General features: G+C 41.4%; 1 protein-coding gene and 1 pseudogene across 1 annotated transcript; both read left to right on the top strand.

Moving 5' to 3' along the window:
- Positions 1 to 840: 840 nt before the first annotated feature.
- Positions 841 to 2,798, top strand: LOC138305764 (uncharacterized; annotated as a pseudogene).
- An 8,754-nt stretch (positions 2,799 to 11,552) lies between these two features.
- LOC138306540 (integrase/recombinase xerD homolog) lies at positions 11,553 to 14,786 on the top strand. The gene is made up of 4 exons (XM_069246988.1): positions 11,553 to 11,606; positions 12,214 to 12,435; positions 13,276 to 13,396; positions 13,680 to 14,786. The coding sequence occupies exons 1-4, from the start codon at positions 11,553 to 11,555 to the stop codon at positions 14,678 to 14,680; spliced, it is 1,398 nt and encodes a 465-aa protein (XP_069103089.1). The 3' UTR covers positions 14,681 to 14,786.
- The last annotated feature ends 1,657 nt before the right edge of the window (positions 14,787 to 16,443 follow it).

The raw sequence follows: 16,443 nt of genomic DNA, 5'->3' as shown, positions 1-16,443 counted from the left end.
CTTATTCGCAATGTAAGCGGCGTACCACGATTACCTGATTGTGGGAGGTGAAGAGGAGGACACGATGGAGTGTGTGCTCTGTTGTAGCCTTTACAGCTAGTCCAACCTGAGGGTTGTGGATATACCTATATTGGGCCTTGGAACTGTAGCCGGCGGCGTCGAGGACAACAGCTTCGACGGAGTTTATCAGACAGTTCCTGGTCTCAAGGAGGCCGATATTACATCATCAGTAACAGGATTGAAGACATTGAACCCGGATGTGATATTTGTGATGCTACAAAGACTGTAGGGCTGTTAGGATAAGTTTAGTTGTATTTAAGTATAATCTAAGGTAATAATAAAAGTGTGTAAGTTCGCTTGATGAGTGTATCACAAGAGGATATGAGTGTTTGGATGTGAGTGGGGTTTTGTAAAATATAGAAATAATAAAAAGAATCTTGTAAAGTAACTGTATATCTTAGTGTATATTGCTTGTAATCATAGTGTATAATAATATTTGTAAATATGTATTTCATGAATTTGTTATTATTTGGGTTACCTGTGTGGCAATTGCTCGGCTAAGTTACAATTTTGGTGGCAGCGGTGGGATGCTGTTGCATTGCCACATGTGTGATTTGCTGATTGTGTGAAACCAGGAAAGAGTCTGTGTGAGGTGAGCTTCTTAGGGTTCGGGAACGCATTGAGACGAAGAAAGGACGACCAACGCAGCAGACAGGTTTGTGAAACACGCTTATTGGAAATTTCTCTTTCAGGTATTGTATATCCTTTTTATTATTTTTGGATATTTTGTAGTGTGCGTTTTGTATTTTGTTTACAAGGCAAGTATTATCCTCATTCATTATGTCTTCACAAGTACAGGAACTTAAGGAGTTGGCTGTTTCATTAGGCCTAGAGGGGAAAGATGTTTTGGATTATATTGTCAAGGAACAAGCTGCTGAGAGAGAAGAGCGGGCAAGAGAGAGAGATAGACAACATGAGTTAGAGATGGCGAAGGAGAGATTGAGGGTTGCTGAAGTGGAAGCTGCTCTTCAGGAAAAGATGGCGGCGCAGAAGCATGAACAACAGATGGAGTTGTTAGAAAAGCAGGGTGAGGTAGGCCCAACACTGACCAGCAGTGAGGTGAAACCTGCAGGTGTAGTTAAGGCTCCCAAGTTGCCTTATTTCGATGATGGGAAAGATAATATCGACTCCTACTTACAGAGATTTGAAAGATACGCAACTACTCAGAAGTGGAATAGGGAGACCCAGTGGGCAACACATTTGAGCGTATTGCTGAGAGGCCGTGCACTCGATGTATTTTCGCGGATGCCACTTGACCAGAGTATGGATTATGATGCGTTGAAGCAAGCTCTTTTGAAACGCTTTGAGATGACAGAGCAGGGTTTCCGTAAAAGATTTAAAGGTGGAAGACCAGAGTCAAGTGAGACGTTTTCACAGTTTGCTGGAAGGTTAGAGAGCTATTTCATGAGATGGATTGAGTTGGCAGGAGTGAAAGAGACATTTGCAGATCTTCGAGACCTGATGCTTCTTGATCAATTTATCCATGCTTGTGTAAATGATTTAATGCTATTTTTGAAGGAACGTACTCCGTCTAGTATCGCAGAGATGGCGAAGTTAGTGGACCAGTACGCCGATGCAAGAGGTAATCCTACTAATCTAGCGAAGCCTCGACCTGATAGACAGAGATGAAACATTGATGGAAATGGCACTAGATCGAACAACCAGGGTAGTGGTATGAGCAGTGATAAGGCGACAGGCGACAAAGATGGCGCTCAGAGAAGGAAAACTTGCTTTATCTGCAATTCTCCAGATCATTTGGCATTCAAGTGTCCAAAGAAGAAGAACCCGGTCAAGTTTGTGTCTCATGATATTTGTTCTTCGGAGCACGAATCAACGGCGGTAGACAAGTCAGGTGATGTGTCTCGCACAAATTTGTTGAGTCAAGCTTGTGAATCCTCATGCAAGATGCCTGTAGTCAGAGGACGGGCGTGTGACAAGAATGTTGCGGTTTTGTGTGATACCGGATGTTCTGGAGTAGTCATCAGACGGAGTCTGGTGAATGAAGAGGTTTTAACTGGAGAAAGTCAGACTTGTGTAATGGCTAATGGGGCTAAACAGAGTGTGCAGATTGCTAAGGTGTTTGTTGATTCGCCTTACTATACGGGATTCGTGTCAGCCTGGTGCATGAACAGTCCTATGTACGACCTTCTGATAGGAAACATTGAGGGCGCAAGACAAGCAGACGATCCCGACAGGAATTGGAAGCCGTGTGATGTAGCACATGCCGCCCAAACGAGAGCACAGAAGAAGAGAGATGATGAAGCATATAAACCTCTACGAGTATCAAGAGCAGCTAAGGACATTGGTACAAGGGACGAGTTAAAGACTGCACAGGAGCAGGATGAGTCACTATGTAGGCTGCGGGACCTAGCGAAGCAGGGTAACAGGAAAGACAGACCAGACGGAGGATACTCGCGATTCATGGTGAGGCAAGGGCTCTTGTATAGAGAATTTCAAAGTCCAGGGCAGGCCAATGGAAGACTGTTCAAGCAGTTAGTAGTTCCTACGAAGTTTCGACCAGAAGTGTTGCATTTAGCTCACGACGGAATGATGGCCGGGCACCAAGGAGCCAAGAAAACGGAGGAACGGATTAAGACAGAGTTTTTCTGGCCCGGGATGCAAACAGATGTCACATTATTCTGTAGATCATGTGATGTATGCCAACGGACATTCCCAAAGGGTCGTGTGGGAAAGTACCATTGGGACAGATGCCTTTGATCGAAACGCCTTTCCAGAGGATTGCCATTGATCTGATCGGCCCACTGACACCATCAACTGAACGCGGACATCTTTATATTCTCACTATTGTTGATTACGCTACGCGATACCAAGAGGCTGTGCCACTCAAGGGAATAGAGGCTGAACGGGTAGCAGAGGCGCTAGTGGATGTCTATAGTCGAGTGGGTGTACCAAGAGAAGTACTTACGGATCAGGGTTCCCAGTTCACATCTGAGGTGATGAAGGAAGTATCAAGACTCTTGTCAATACGTCAACTTACGACGACACCATATCACCCAATGTGTAACGGGCTCGTAGAACGGTTTAATGGCACGTTGAAGACCATGCTGAAAAGGATGTGTGCGGAACGACCGCGAGATTGGGACAAATATCTGAACGCTCTACTATTTGCCTATCGTGAGGTGCCACAAGAAAGTTTGGGGTTTGCACCGTTCGAGCTTCTATACGGTCGGACAATAAGAGGTCCGATGATGATACTACGGGAATTATGGACTAAAGACGTACCCGATCCAGACACGAAAACGACGTACCAGTATGTTGTTGACTTGCGAGAAAGGTTGGAAGATACATGCAAGTTAGCCATTGAACAACTTAAAGCGGCTGGAGAGAAGCAAGCCAAATATTATAACCGGAAAGCCAAGGCAAGAAATATGAAGCCAGGACAGAAGGTACTTGTTTTACTTCCCACAAAGAAGAATAAGCTTCTGATGCAGTGGAAGGGACCTTACACCATCGAAGGGAAGAAAAGTCAAATGGACTACAGTGTAATCATTAACGGGAAACTGAAGACTTTATATGCTAATCTGTTGAGACAGTATGTTGAACGGAGGGCTGCTGTATGTGAAGAAGAATCTGGTGTTTTTTCCACTGTCTGCATGGCGATGATCTCTGAAGAGGAGCACGAAGAGGGATCAGTGGATTCTTATGTCACTCCGCAAAACAGTTTTTACGACTCCACAACCAAACCGGACGGAATTCATTGAGGATGTTGATGTATTTAGCAGCTTATCAGAGGAACAAAGTATGGAAGTAAGGAGTCTACTTCACGAATATACTGATGTCTTGACAGACGTGCCAGGGTCCACCAACCTCATTGAACATGAAATCCGTACAACAACAGAAGAGCCTGTGCGTGTAAGAAGTCATAGCATTCCTTTTGCCATGAAGGCAACCATCAAAGATGAAGTCGATAAGTTGTTGAAGATGGGGGTGATTGAACCATCGGACTCACCATATTCAGCACCGGTCGTAATCGTGCGAAAGAAAGATGGCAGCAACCGCTTCTGCATAGACTATCGGCTGTTAAACCGGATAACAATCTTTGACGCGGAGCAGATGCCAAACGCCGATGACATCTTTGCAAGATTGTCAGGACATAATGTGTTTTTCTCGGTTAGATTTAAGCAAGGGCTATTGGCAGGTTGCAATGGCAGAGACATCGAAGAAGAAAACAGCATTCTCCACCCCAGTAGGACTATTCCAATTCAGCGTCATGCCGTTTGGGCTTGTCAACGCGCCGGCAACTTTTTGTCGTCTTATGAGGAAATTGCTTCGTGACATGGCTGACGTTGAAAGTTTCATAGATGATATCCTGGTCCACACCACTGGGATTGACTGCTCGTCCGAAAAAGTGTGTGCTATTGGCTTTAGAAGTTTGGAATGTTTAGGACAGATCGTGGGAGATCAGCGTTTACTTCCAAATCCAGAGAAACTTACTGCAAATCTTGGATGTTCCTACACCACAAACGAAGAAATAAGTAAGATCGTTTCTTGGAATGGCTGGATATTACCGCAAATTTATTCCGGATTCTGCCTCCATTGCAGTTTCCTTTAACCGATCTGACCAGGAAGGGTCAGCCTCATAAGATTCAGTGGGGAGAATCTCAGGAGAGATCTTTTGTGACACTGAAGAAATTCCTTTCTGCTGGACCTATTCTAAAACTTCCTAATCTTGACGAGCAATTTATTTTGCAGACGGATGCGTCCGACTACGGATTAGGTTGCGGTTCTTCTTACAGGATGAAGACGGAGAGCGTTCTACCGATAGATTATGCCAGTCGGAAGCTTAGGGAGCTGAAGCCTCGTATTCAGTGATAGAGAAGGAATGTTTGGCGGTGTTGTTTTTGGGATTGTGAAATTCACAGTGTTATTTGTATGGACGTCACTTTATTCTAGAGACGGACCACCAACCGCTACTCTACCTGAACAAACTGAGAGGTTCAAATTCGCGGCTTATGAGATGGGCGCTGCAGATGCAACCGTACGGTTCACAATTCGTTGCTATTCGAGGAAGGGACAATGTTGCGGCATATTGTTTTGAGCAGGTTAGTGTGAATCAGTGTTTCAGCTGTGATATACAGTTCGGAGACAATGGAATCTTCTGATAGTGATGAACTGTAGTGTAGATGTATATAATGTATCAACGGTAGTGTATATATTTTAGCATTGTTTTTGTACATTCTACTTCGTCGGATATGTGTTGGTAAGAAATGAAACTTTTTTAGCCCAAGTTTATTTCTCGAGGTGGGGAGGTGTGTCACAATCCGACTCTATTTCATTATATAAAAGGTATGTATATTAGTTTAAGTATGTGTACGGTACGACGGTACGACGGGTATACGTAAGTATGTGCGTTTACGCTGTACGTGACTATACGGCTGGGTCGTTTGGGCTGCCGTGGGTGAGTAATCCACCCGGTGTGATAATGGAGAACGTGGCAAGTAAGGGCATGGAAATGCTGATGCCTGTATGTTCGCAGGAAGCGTGAAATACAGTCATTCGGTAAGTTTAATCTATCTTTTTTATCTTTCTGAGTGTGTATATAGTTGATGATTTTGAATGTATTTGTTGAAAGGTCATTTTAAACGGGTATGAAATAGTTGTTATTGTGTTTAACTGAGTACGCTTTAGCAGTGCGCGAGTACTGTTTACGTTAGCAGTATAGGCATTGGACTAGGGTAATCACATGGTTAGTTAATGCCTATATACATGTTTATTTATGATATCAAATGTACTAATTGTGTAAATAGTAAGTTTAGGGATTCATAATCGTATGTTGTAGCTTCACGTGCAAGGACTCGCTGTCCAGTTTACAGAAAAATACGGAAGCCGGGAGAGACCGGATTGGTCGGATATACACATATATCATAGATATGCTGTACTTATTCGCTATGTAAGCGGCGTACCACGATTACCTGTATTGTGGGAGAGGAGGACACGATGGAGTGTGTGCTCTGTTGTAGCCATTTACGGATGGTAGTCCAACCTGAATGGTTGTGGATGTATAACCTATTATTGGGCCTATGGGAACTGTTAGCGGCGGAAAGCTCAGCCGTGCCGTCGAGGCAACTGCTCATCGACGAGAGTGTATCAAGACAGTTCCTTGGTTCTCAAGCAAGGCCGTGTTATTAACATCATCAGATTAACAGGTTTGAGAAGCACATTGTACCCGGCATGTGATATTTGTGATGGATGACTTAAAAAGGACTGTAGGGATTGGGTTAGGATTAAGTTTCTGGTGTATGTTAGTTATAATCCTAAACGGTAATAATAACAGGTGAGTAAGTTCCGCTTGATGCGTGTATTCACTAGTGGAGTATGGAGTGTTTGGACTAAGGTGAGGGGGCGTTTTAGTAAAAATATTGAAATAATAAAAAGAATCTTGTAAAGTAACTGTATATCTTAGTGTATATTGCTTGTAATCATAGTGTATAATAATAATTGTAAATATGTATTTCCTGAATTTGTTATTATTTGGGTTACCTGTGTGGCAATTGCTCGGCTAAGTTACAGCGAGATTATAGGTAGAATACTCGAGTTAACACCCTAAGTGAAGTACAGAACAGTTTAGATGATGTCGATTGTTTATCACACTACAAGTCCTTTATAAACACAATGCAAACACTCACAGATATGATGCGGGTTCTTCTATGGATAATCTAACTAGATTTTTCAGTTAGAATATGAATTATAACAATATCCTATGGAAATTAATATCAAATATTTCTTGAATATGCACGCTTCATCATTTCGATATGACCATACATGTATGATCCCATGAAGAGATAAAGGTGGATAAAATGCCTGCTGGCAGTCAGTAAAATGATGAACGATGGTAAAAGTGCGTTGCGGATTGATAGAGTGTTCTGCGGATAACATGTAAAGAGAATGTGTACCACACTAACCATGGGGACTTTACCGAATTCATTGTTTTGTAAACTATCAAATGAATATATTACCTACACGAATGATACTAGTGAATAGACATTTGGTAATTGTCGTATTTGTAAGAACAGTGTGCAGCTAGTCTTCATAAGAGCTTCTCACAATATAATAAAGAAACGTTTGTAGACTATAATTATTTTACAGAAATTATGAAATCGCTTCCAATCGTAATAGTATTGCTACAAGACACGATCTATGAATGTTGAATCTTGAATACTTCCTATTCTATAAACAGACATTACGATTTAATGGCGATTTTACATCGCCGCCATATTGGGTCTGGGTTAATTCAGTCCCCCCCTAAACCTGTAACAATTAACATTTGGTTTGGTTTGGTTTGATTAGTTTAACCTCCTATTAACAGCCAGGGTCATTTAAGGACGTGCCAGGTTTGTTGGTGGAGGAATGCCGGAGTACCAGGAGAAAAACCACCGACCAGCGGGCAGTACCAGGCAACTGCTCCACATGGGATTCGAACTCGCGACCCAGAGGTGGAGGGCATGTGGTAATATGTCGGTACATCTTAACCACTCGGCCACCGCGGCTCCTTACAGTATGGTACAACATTAACATGGTATATACACATATATATGACCGTTACCCCAGAAGTGACAACTATTGAAACAATGCTTCATACAAATCTCAATTAACAACTGGTAATCTGACAACTCTTCATCCCATAAAAGTGGTTTAACTGACTCCGTTTGACCTGTACTCCGCAAGTACTGTTAATATAAAGATATTCGATAAGGAGCTTGGCTAGCCGATGATATTATTACTGTAATAGCGCGTCCCCACTCCCGGGACCAGCGTCGAGGGGACGTCAGTTCCAAAATGTTGTGATCGTATAGTTTTGATTTACAATCCCCACGACACCGGTCAGCAGACAAATCCCGAGAGTAGACACACACACACGCTGAGCTGATTACAGACAGCTCAATCCCAAGTTCACAAGGATGTGGCGGAGTAATTTAACTACATGTCAACAAACACAGTGTATATAAGGTTAAATGGAGATTTATTTTACTAAGTAAAAGATAATATACAGGTAAACAATAATAAAGTAATAATAGAGAACAGAAGTATTTACAGAGAGTACCTAACGATATAACACTAGCCCCCACTAATTCCTGCCGGGAGCCTAGCTGATGACCAACACCCCTTCCTATCCCCTCCCTCCTCCCAGCTAACTCCACAACAGCCCCACTCCCAAATCTACGTTTAACACCCTAAGTGTCCTAACGCAAGTACGTACATAGGTACGTGTGCTGTTATCGGCACTGTGTGACAACTGTTGTCAGCGCCTGGTAGTAGGGGAGGTGTCTCCCCCTGGGTGTTGGCCGGTTATCCGGCCATGCAAGTCGTCCATTTTAGCTGTGCAGCCCCTGTTATAACCTCCTTCCCAATGTCCTATTTGCGATGCCGCACACCCCATTCTGATTGGTCTAATCTATGGCATATGCGCAGTGAGCGCGGAACCTCATCCGGCAACTCACCGATATTCTGGTAAACACCAAGTTAATCTAGACTGCTCAAGGATACAAACAATAGCCGCTATCACAATACACAATCGCAAACGCACGTGGAATGTTTATAGCCCTCATATCAAACAGATATAAACAACGAAAGAGACCACAGCAATTATGACACACACACTAAAATGATTAACATTATATATAAGGCGAGTGACCTATATTCCCACATTACTTTGTGTAGGTCGATTAGAAGTTTCCGTTTCTATGCTCTTCAGTACGTACTATATACAGATGCGTTTAACAATTGAAAGTGACACTAAAATACCGTGGTTATTCGCTGTACCACTTGACTGGTAATTAGGTGACGGCAGTTTAAATGGCCATGAATGTCTATCATTACATTTCCCTGTCCCTTTAATAAGACGCGTGTGATAAAACCATGATTTAACAACAAAAGATGTCGTGTGTGATAGAGTAGGCAGGCGAGATTATAGGTAGATTACTCGAGTTAACACCTCAGTGAAGTACATAACAGTTTAGATGATGTCGATTGTTTATCACACTACAAGTCCGTCCCTTTAATTGAGCAGGTGCAATATATCCATGTTCTAAAATCGGACACGAGAGATATCGTTTTATTCATGTACCAAGTAGTCAGTTACGGTTACAGGTAAGATAACGTGAACTCATGTGTTGACATCAGATACGCGGGCGTGTGTATTTTACTGGGGCTCCACAAAACGCTTATTAGACCAATCATGAACATGAGCTAGTTATAGTTAATTTATATACAATATAAACACATTCAAATACAGGGAGAATAATACAACACATCTTATTATTACAACATATCTTATTATCGCAAAATATTTCATTATTACAAACTTATTATACATAGATATAACAATCGTTCTAAATGATATGTTTTGCTCGACAATAAACCACAGTTGTAACGTATATCTAGAGATCAATGTAATCACTTCGTTATTAGCGTAGTTCGTTATACACTCATTACAGACATCGTAAGGGGACACTGACGGACTACGTTAAAATCACGAACTTGTTGCAAGCGCGTGTTTTACTGCAAGCGTCTCTCTCTTGAGACAACACATCACACCAATTTCAATTAACTGCTAACTCCTCATCCTACAAAGGTAATCTAAACTGACCCCCGTTTGACCTTTACTCTCCCCTTACTATTGGTAGACAGATATTTAATAAGGAGCTTGGCTAGCCGATGATATTATCAGTAAGTGAAGGTCAATTAGAACCTTCCGTTGTGATGCTCTTCACTATGTATGACAGCTGTAAATAGCGAGTAAGAACGAGATTTGAAAGTCCTAGCTTATTTTGAACTTTCTATAAAGTAATCAGTATTTAGAAATCAGTATTTATATATAGTCGCAAAACTACATAGTTGAATTGAAAATTTACATTTTAACAGTTATATACAGATGCGTTTAACAATTGAAAGTGACAATAAAAATACCGTCGTTATTCGCTGGATCACTTAACTGGTGATCAGGTGACGGCAGTTTAAATTCCCCGTCCCTTTAATAAGACATGTGTGACATTACCATGATCGGAAAAAACGATGTATGTGATAGAGTAGCCAGGCTAGATTACAGGTAGATTGATAGCTTTAACACCCCAGTCAAGTATATGGAACTTTAAATGGAGTCTATTGTTTATCATTATACCAATCCGTCCCTTTAATTGAGCAGGTGCAATATATCCATGTTCTGAATTCGAACACGACATATATCGTTTTATACATGTGCCAAGTAGTCAGTTAGGGTTACAGGTTAGATAACGTGAACTCATGTGTTGACATCAGATACGCGTGCGTGTGTATTTTACTGGGGCTCCACAAAACGCTTGTTAGACCACTCATGAAAATGAGCTAGTTAAGTTAATTTATATACAATATAAAACATATTCAGATACAGAGAGAACATAACAACACATTTTATTATTACGACACATCTTATGATCACAACATACATTGTATTTCGTTATTACAAACTTATTATAGATAGATATAACAATCGTTCTAAATGATATGTTTTGCTCGACAATAAATCATGGTTGTAAAGTACATCTAGAAACAAATGTAATCATCTCGTTATTAGCGTATACATTCATTACAGACATCGCAAGGGAACACTGACAGAGAATGTAAAATACTACCTTATAATCACGAACTCGTTATAAGAATAGTTCGTTAAACACTAAGTACAGACATCGCAAGGGAACACTGACGGAGAATGTAAAGTACTACCTTATAATCACGCACTCGTTATACGAGTAGTTCGTTATACACTCATTACAGACATCGTAAGGGAACACTGACGGAGAATGGAAAGTACTACCTTATAATCACGAACTCGTTATAAGTGCCGTTCGCTATTAGCGTTTATCAAATAACAGATAAACGTGTTTAATGCCAGCGAATGCTTTATTTATAGTTTATAGGTAACAATAAGGATATGATACATGTAGGTACTAGGTATCTTTAATAGGCCGAAACACCAATCGAGTGCGCCCCACTTAGAATGATGTAGGGTATCTTTAATAGGATGAGATACCAATCGAGCGCGCCCCTCTTTTATTTGATTATAACTTCCGGTTAGCCATTCGTCAAGGCACACAATTCATCAAAAAGACATGCCACCAAAACCTAGGCGTTCTTCAGCAAGGGGCCCGGGCGTAAAACCCAGGAAGAGAGCATCGGCGTCGGCATCAGGTGGTGTTAGTGTCGATGAACCTACATCTGTGGAAAAACGTCCAAGAAATATGACGAACACTGAGGACAGTCAGCCCAATGTAAGGGCCCCCGAGAGGGGCAATAGGCCTAATGGCGCGAGTCAGGACAGACCTGGTGAGATAATTGATTTAGTGCAAATCCCGGGCACTTCACATGTACTGGGGGGTCCATCTCCGGTACCAAGTATTTTTGATCCCGTGGGTTATAATATTCCACAAAAAATAAAGGACACAATCTGGAACACCGAGTTTTTGGACCTCGGTTTACTACTCAAATCTGCGCGGGAAATGGAGGCGGGCTTCGAGACATCGGGGGAGTTAGTAATCAAGGATGGGAAATTTGTAATAAAAAAGGCCATCCAATATCGCTAAGCAGGTAACTAACATTCATGCTTGGACATCAGCCTTCCTCACATATACAAGTGTGATGTTAGAAAAATACCCAGAAAAATGTCAAGAACTCGAAAAATATATGCATGACATCCGTTTGGCGGCAGTTAGATCAGGTCATTTAGGCTGGGTACAGTACGATGAGCAATACAGATTGCGCAAGTCCAAGAACCCCTGTTCATCATGGGGTGTGATAGACACAGAGTTATGGCTCATGTATAATTCACCTAGCCAGATTAACATAACAAATTCAAACGTTGATCAGCTATCATCTCCCAAGCCCTCTAGTTCTAAATCTGCTGTCCCAAGTTCAGGGTGCTGTTATAATTTCAATAAGGGAAAACAATGTAAATTTGGGTCCAAATGTCGCTATCGTCATGCATGTAGTACATGCGGGGGATCACATCCTAGCTTTAAGTGTAAGCAATGACTTGACAACAATAATTGCACTAATACAGATGTAGAGCTAGGTAGCGCAGACAATCCACAACTTCCCAGCAATCTTTATAGCCTTGGTACTACTCCTATAATTTATGAAAAACTTTTAAAGTACTTGCAGGATTATCCGTTAACTGATGTCAGGGATTATATCGCAAAGGGATTTAAGGAGGGATTCTCTCTGGAGTATGTAGGCCCTCGTAGAGCACGCGAGGCAGGTAATTTAGCTAGCACCAAACAGGCCCCAGAAATATTACAGGGCAAAATCAAGAAAGAGTTGGAGGCTGGACGCATAGCAGGTCCCTTTGCGTACCCTCCTCTGCCCACCTTACAGGTATCGCCAGTAGGTCTCATTCCCAAAAAAGACGGTGACTATAGAGTTATACATCATTTGTCGTATCCAGATCACAATTCCATAAATGATTTTATTCCACCAGAGTTATGTAGTGTGTCTTATGCAAGCATAGATGATGCAGCTGAGATGATACACAATCTCGGCCAAGGGGCTTTATTAGCAAAGTCAGATATAAAGTCCGCCTTCCGCTTACTACCAATATCTCCTTGTGATTTTGATCTACTGGGTATAAAGTTTGATGGGCATTACTATTTTGACAAATGTTTGCCTATGGGGGCCTCGATTAGTTGTGCAATGTTTGAAAAATTTGCAACTTTTATTAACTGGTTAGTTGTTAACAAAACTGGTAACAAAAAACATTCTGCATTATTTAGATGATTTTCTTTTTGGGGGACAGTCGGGAAACAATCAGTGTCAAGCTTCTTTAGATATTTTTGAGAATATTTTCACATGAAATAGGGTTACCATTATCCCAAGAAAAAACTGTAGGACCTACAACTTGTTTATGTTTTCTGGGAGTTGAGTTTGATACAGTTGAATTAGTAATGCGATTACCTCGGGACAAGATTGTTCAGTTATGTAAAGAGCTTGAGTATTTGTTAACAGTTAACAAAGTGACCCTGTGTAAGCTTCAGTCAGTACTGGGTATGCTAAACTTTGCATGTCGAGTTGTCGCCCCTGGCCGTGCATTTTGTCGTCGTCTTATTGATACTATTGCTGGTGTGGACAAGCCACATCATAAGATTAGAGTTAGTGCATCGATGAAGGCAGACATTAAAGTATGGTTGTCATTTTTGGAAAATTACAATTGTATGACAGTAATTCCAGATAGACACTGGAGCACCTCTGCTTCGATGGAATTATATACAGACAGTGCAGGTGGTCAAGAAAAGGGCTTTGGTGTATACTTTCAGGGGTCTTGGGCTTATGGGTCCTGGCCCACAGCTTGGTCAAATAAGGGTCTCCTTAAAGACATTACATTTCTAGAGTTATTTCCAATTTATGTGTCAATATGTTTATGGGGTAGTAAAATGAGAAATCAGAAAGTTTTGTTCCATTGTGATAATGCAGCTGTTGTAACAATTATAAACAAAAAATCCTCTAAATCACAAAGTGTGATGACTATCATTAGGCCATTAGTTTTGTTGACATTAAATTACAATTTAAACATAAGGGCAGAACACATTCCTGGTAAATATAATGGTATAGCTTATTCCATTTCTCGTCAACAGTGGGCCAGGTTTCGCCGGTCAGCGCCAGCAGCAGAACTTTTGTCCACCTCAATACCTGCCCACCTATGGGAGATGGCCTGGTTGAAGCTAATAGATTACTTCAAAATGCAATGGCTAATAGTACATGGAAAACTTACAACTCAGCGTTACAGTGTTTCCAAACATTCAGGTCCTCTTATAATATGTCGAGCATTTGGCCTGTCCCCTCAGACCATTTAGTACAATTTATATCTTACATGTCACTACAGGGATACTCAGCATCAACAATTTCCACTTATATGAGTGGAATATCCCATGAGCATAATCTTCGGGGTCAACAGGATTCCACACAATGTTTTATTGTTAACAAAATTATGGAGGGGGCACAGCGTGGTAACAAACGCGTGGATGCACGTCTCCCTATTACTTTACCCCTACTTAGAAAACTGGTTACCTCCCTTTCATCAGTCTGTAGCTCTAAATATGAAGCAGAACTTTTTTCTGCAGCATTTACTTTAGCATTTTTCGGATTTCTGAGGGTTGGAGAATTTTCAGCATCCAGTAGCAATGGTAATGATACACGTCCACTGGGAATTTCAGATGTTACCATTGTAAATTCTCCTTCCAGACATTTAAAAGTTTGTATCAGAGAATCAAAGACTGACCAGAGAGGTCACTCTGCATTATTAAATATCAACAGTTATCCTAACTCAGATATTTGCCCTGTCTCACTCCTGAACAAATACCTTTTGATTCGGCCAAATACAGTTAATCAGCAGTTATTCATACATAGGAATGGTTCATCAATTACTCGCTATCAGGTAGCTGTTGTTTTAAAGAAATCATTAACTTTTTCGCGCATCCCCGTGTCTCATTACAAAACTCACTCATTTCGTATAGGGGCCGCCACAGAGGCAGCCACCAGGGGAATTTCTGAACAGAAAATACAAGCATGGGGTCGATGGAAATCAAGGGTCTACTCAAAATACATAAGAATTCCAGTAGAGACAGTTTTTAGCTAGGCATACAGCAGCTAGGAGTGAACCTGAATTTACCACATTGTGTGATTTGAACTCATTTCCCATGTATAATTCTAAGTTAATTATAATAAAGTCGGTTATGGTTTTATTACAGCGTTTTGATTTAAATTTGGATTATTAATATTATTGCAATTTCATGCTTTTCTAAAACATCATAAGATATTATTTCAGATGACTTATCCCCCATATGGGTCATAGGATCTTCTATACCATTTTTGGGGTATGAAGGAGGCAGCTAAGAGACCGGGTGGTACAAACCTTAATCTTGACAGAAAGGGGTATGCTATTCATTGGATGACCCGTAGAGGCATGACCTGGAGTGAATTTGACCCTCTCATTGAGAACGAATTGGGAAAATCCCCGCCTCCAAAAATGATCCTGATTCAACTTGGGTCCAATGATGTAGTCAGCATTAAAGGCAAAGAGTTGATAGAAACAATCAGGTGTTCACTTTTAAGGTTTGCTTTGTTATCTCCCCTTACTACTATAATTTGGTCTGAAATACTACCCAGGGGTTATTGGCATGGGGCTTGCTCATATGCAAAAGTTGAGAGGAAGAGAAAGCGTATAAACTATGCAATTAAGAAACATTTATTTGAGTCAGGGGGTAAGGTCCTATGCCATCCTACAATCCAATCAGCACAGTCAGCTTTATACCGCCCAGATGGCACTCATCTTTCTACCACAGGTATTGGGATTCTGCTCAACAACTACCAGGGAGGGCTAGAATATTTTTCAGATTCCAATACTAACACTAGTGCTACATTTCCTATCCCTAGTAATCAGGATTAGGTGAAATTTCACACTTAGGCAGGACTTGGGGGGGGGGGGGGTTGGTAGGGGTGGGACCTATTGTTACCATAGGTTATTGGGGGGGATTGGGTTTATATAGGAAAAGGTTATATTATAGTCAGGGTTATAGGTTGCTAGGTATGAATGTAGGTACGCAGTATGGGTGTGAGGGGATTTAAAAAAAAAAAAAAAAAATCCCCTCAGGTGGCGGAGCCCAGAGGGAGACAGAGAGGGACATGGGCTCATCCGGCTAAGTACTCATACCAGCTTTGCTTTACAGCAGGCTGGTGGTTATTAGGCATAAAGAATGGGGTTTCTGTCGTTACCGCAGGCCCCCCTCCCTCCGTGGTACCATGGAGGGAGGTGTCCACCTTGTTATATTTGACCGAGGTGGGCTGGTGGTGATAATGGGTTTTAGTAAACGGATGGGGGTCTCATTGTCCAGTTCGCCCTCAGAAATTTTAACCTAGGGGAACCGGTCTCTCGTGGTACCGTGGGAGACACTGGTATGCTCGGTTCTTTGGCTACCAGTTCTCCTTCTGGGCTCTTATCATACTGCGGCCATTCTTCCATAATACCTTTTGTTGTAGTTGATGTAAATAAATTCAAAATTAACAGAATTATATTTGTTGGGTGTTTTGTGCATGCAGTCTGTGTATTAATAGCGTTTATCAAATAACAGATAAACGTGTTTAATGCCAGCGAATGCTTTATTTATAGTTTATAGGTAACAATAAGGATATGATACATGTAGGTACTAGGTATCTTTAATAGGCCGAAACACCAATCGAGTGCGCCCCACTTAGAATGATGTAGGGTATCTTTAATAGGATGAGATACCAATCGAGCGCGCCCCTCCTTTATTTGATTATAACTTCCGGTTAGCCATTCGTCAAGGCACACAATTCATCAAACCCACCCTCCCTCCCTAATTTTGAACTTTCATGCTGCCA

This window comes from Argopecten irradians, chromosome 13, assembly GCF_041381155.1.
Source record: "Argopecten irradians isolate NY chromosome 13, Ai_NY, whole genome shotgun sequence".
Lineage (NCBI taxonomy): Eukaryota > Metazoa > Mollusca > Bivalvia > Pectinida > Pectinidae > Argopecten > Argopecten irradians.
Note: the sequence above shows the minus strand (reverse complement) of the source record. Positions and strands in the feature narration are given on the sequence as shown.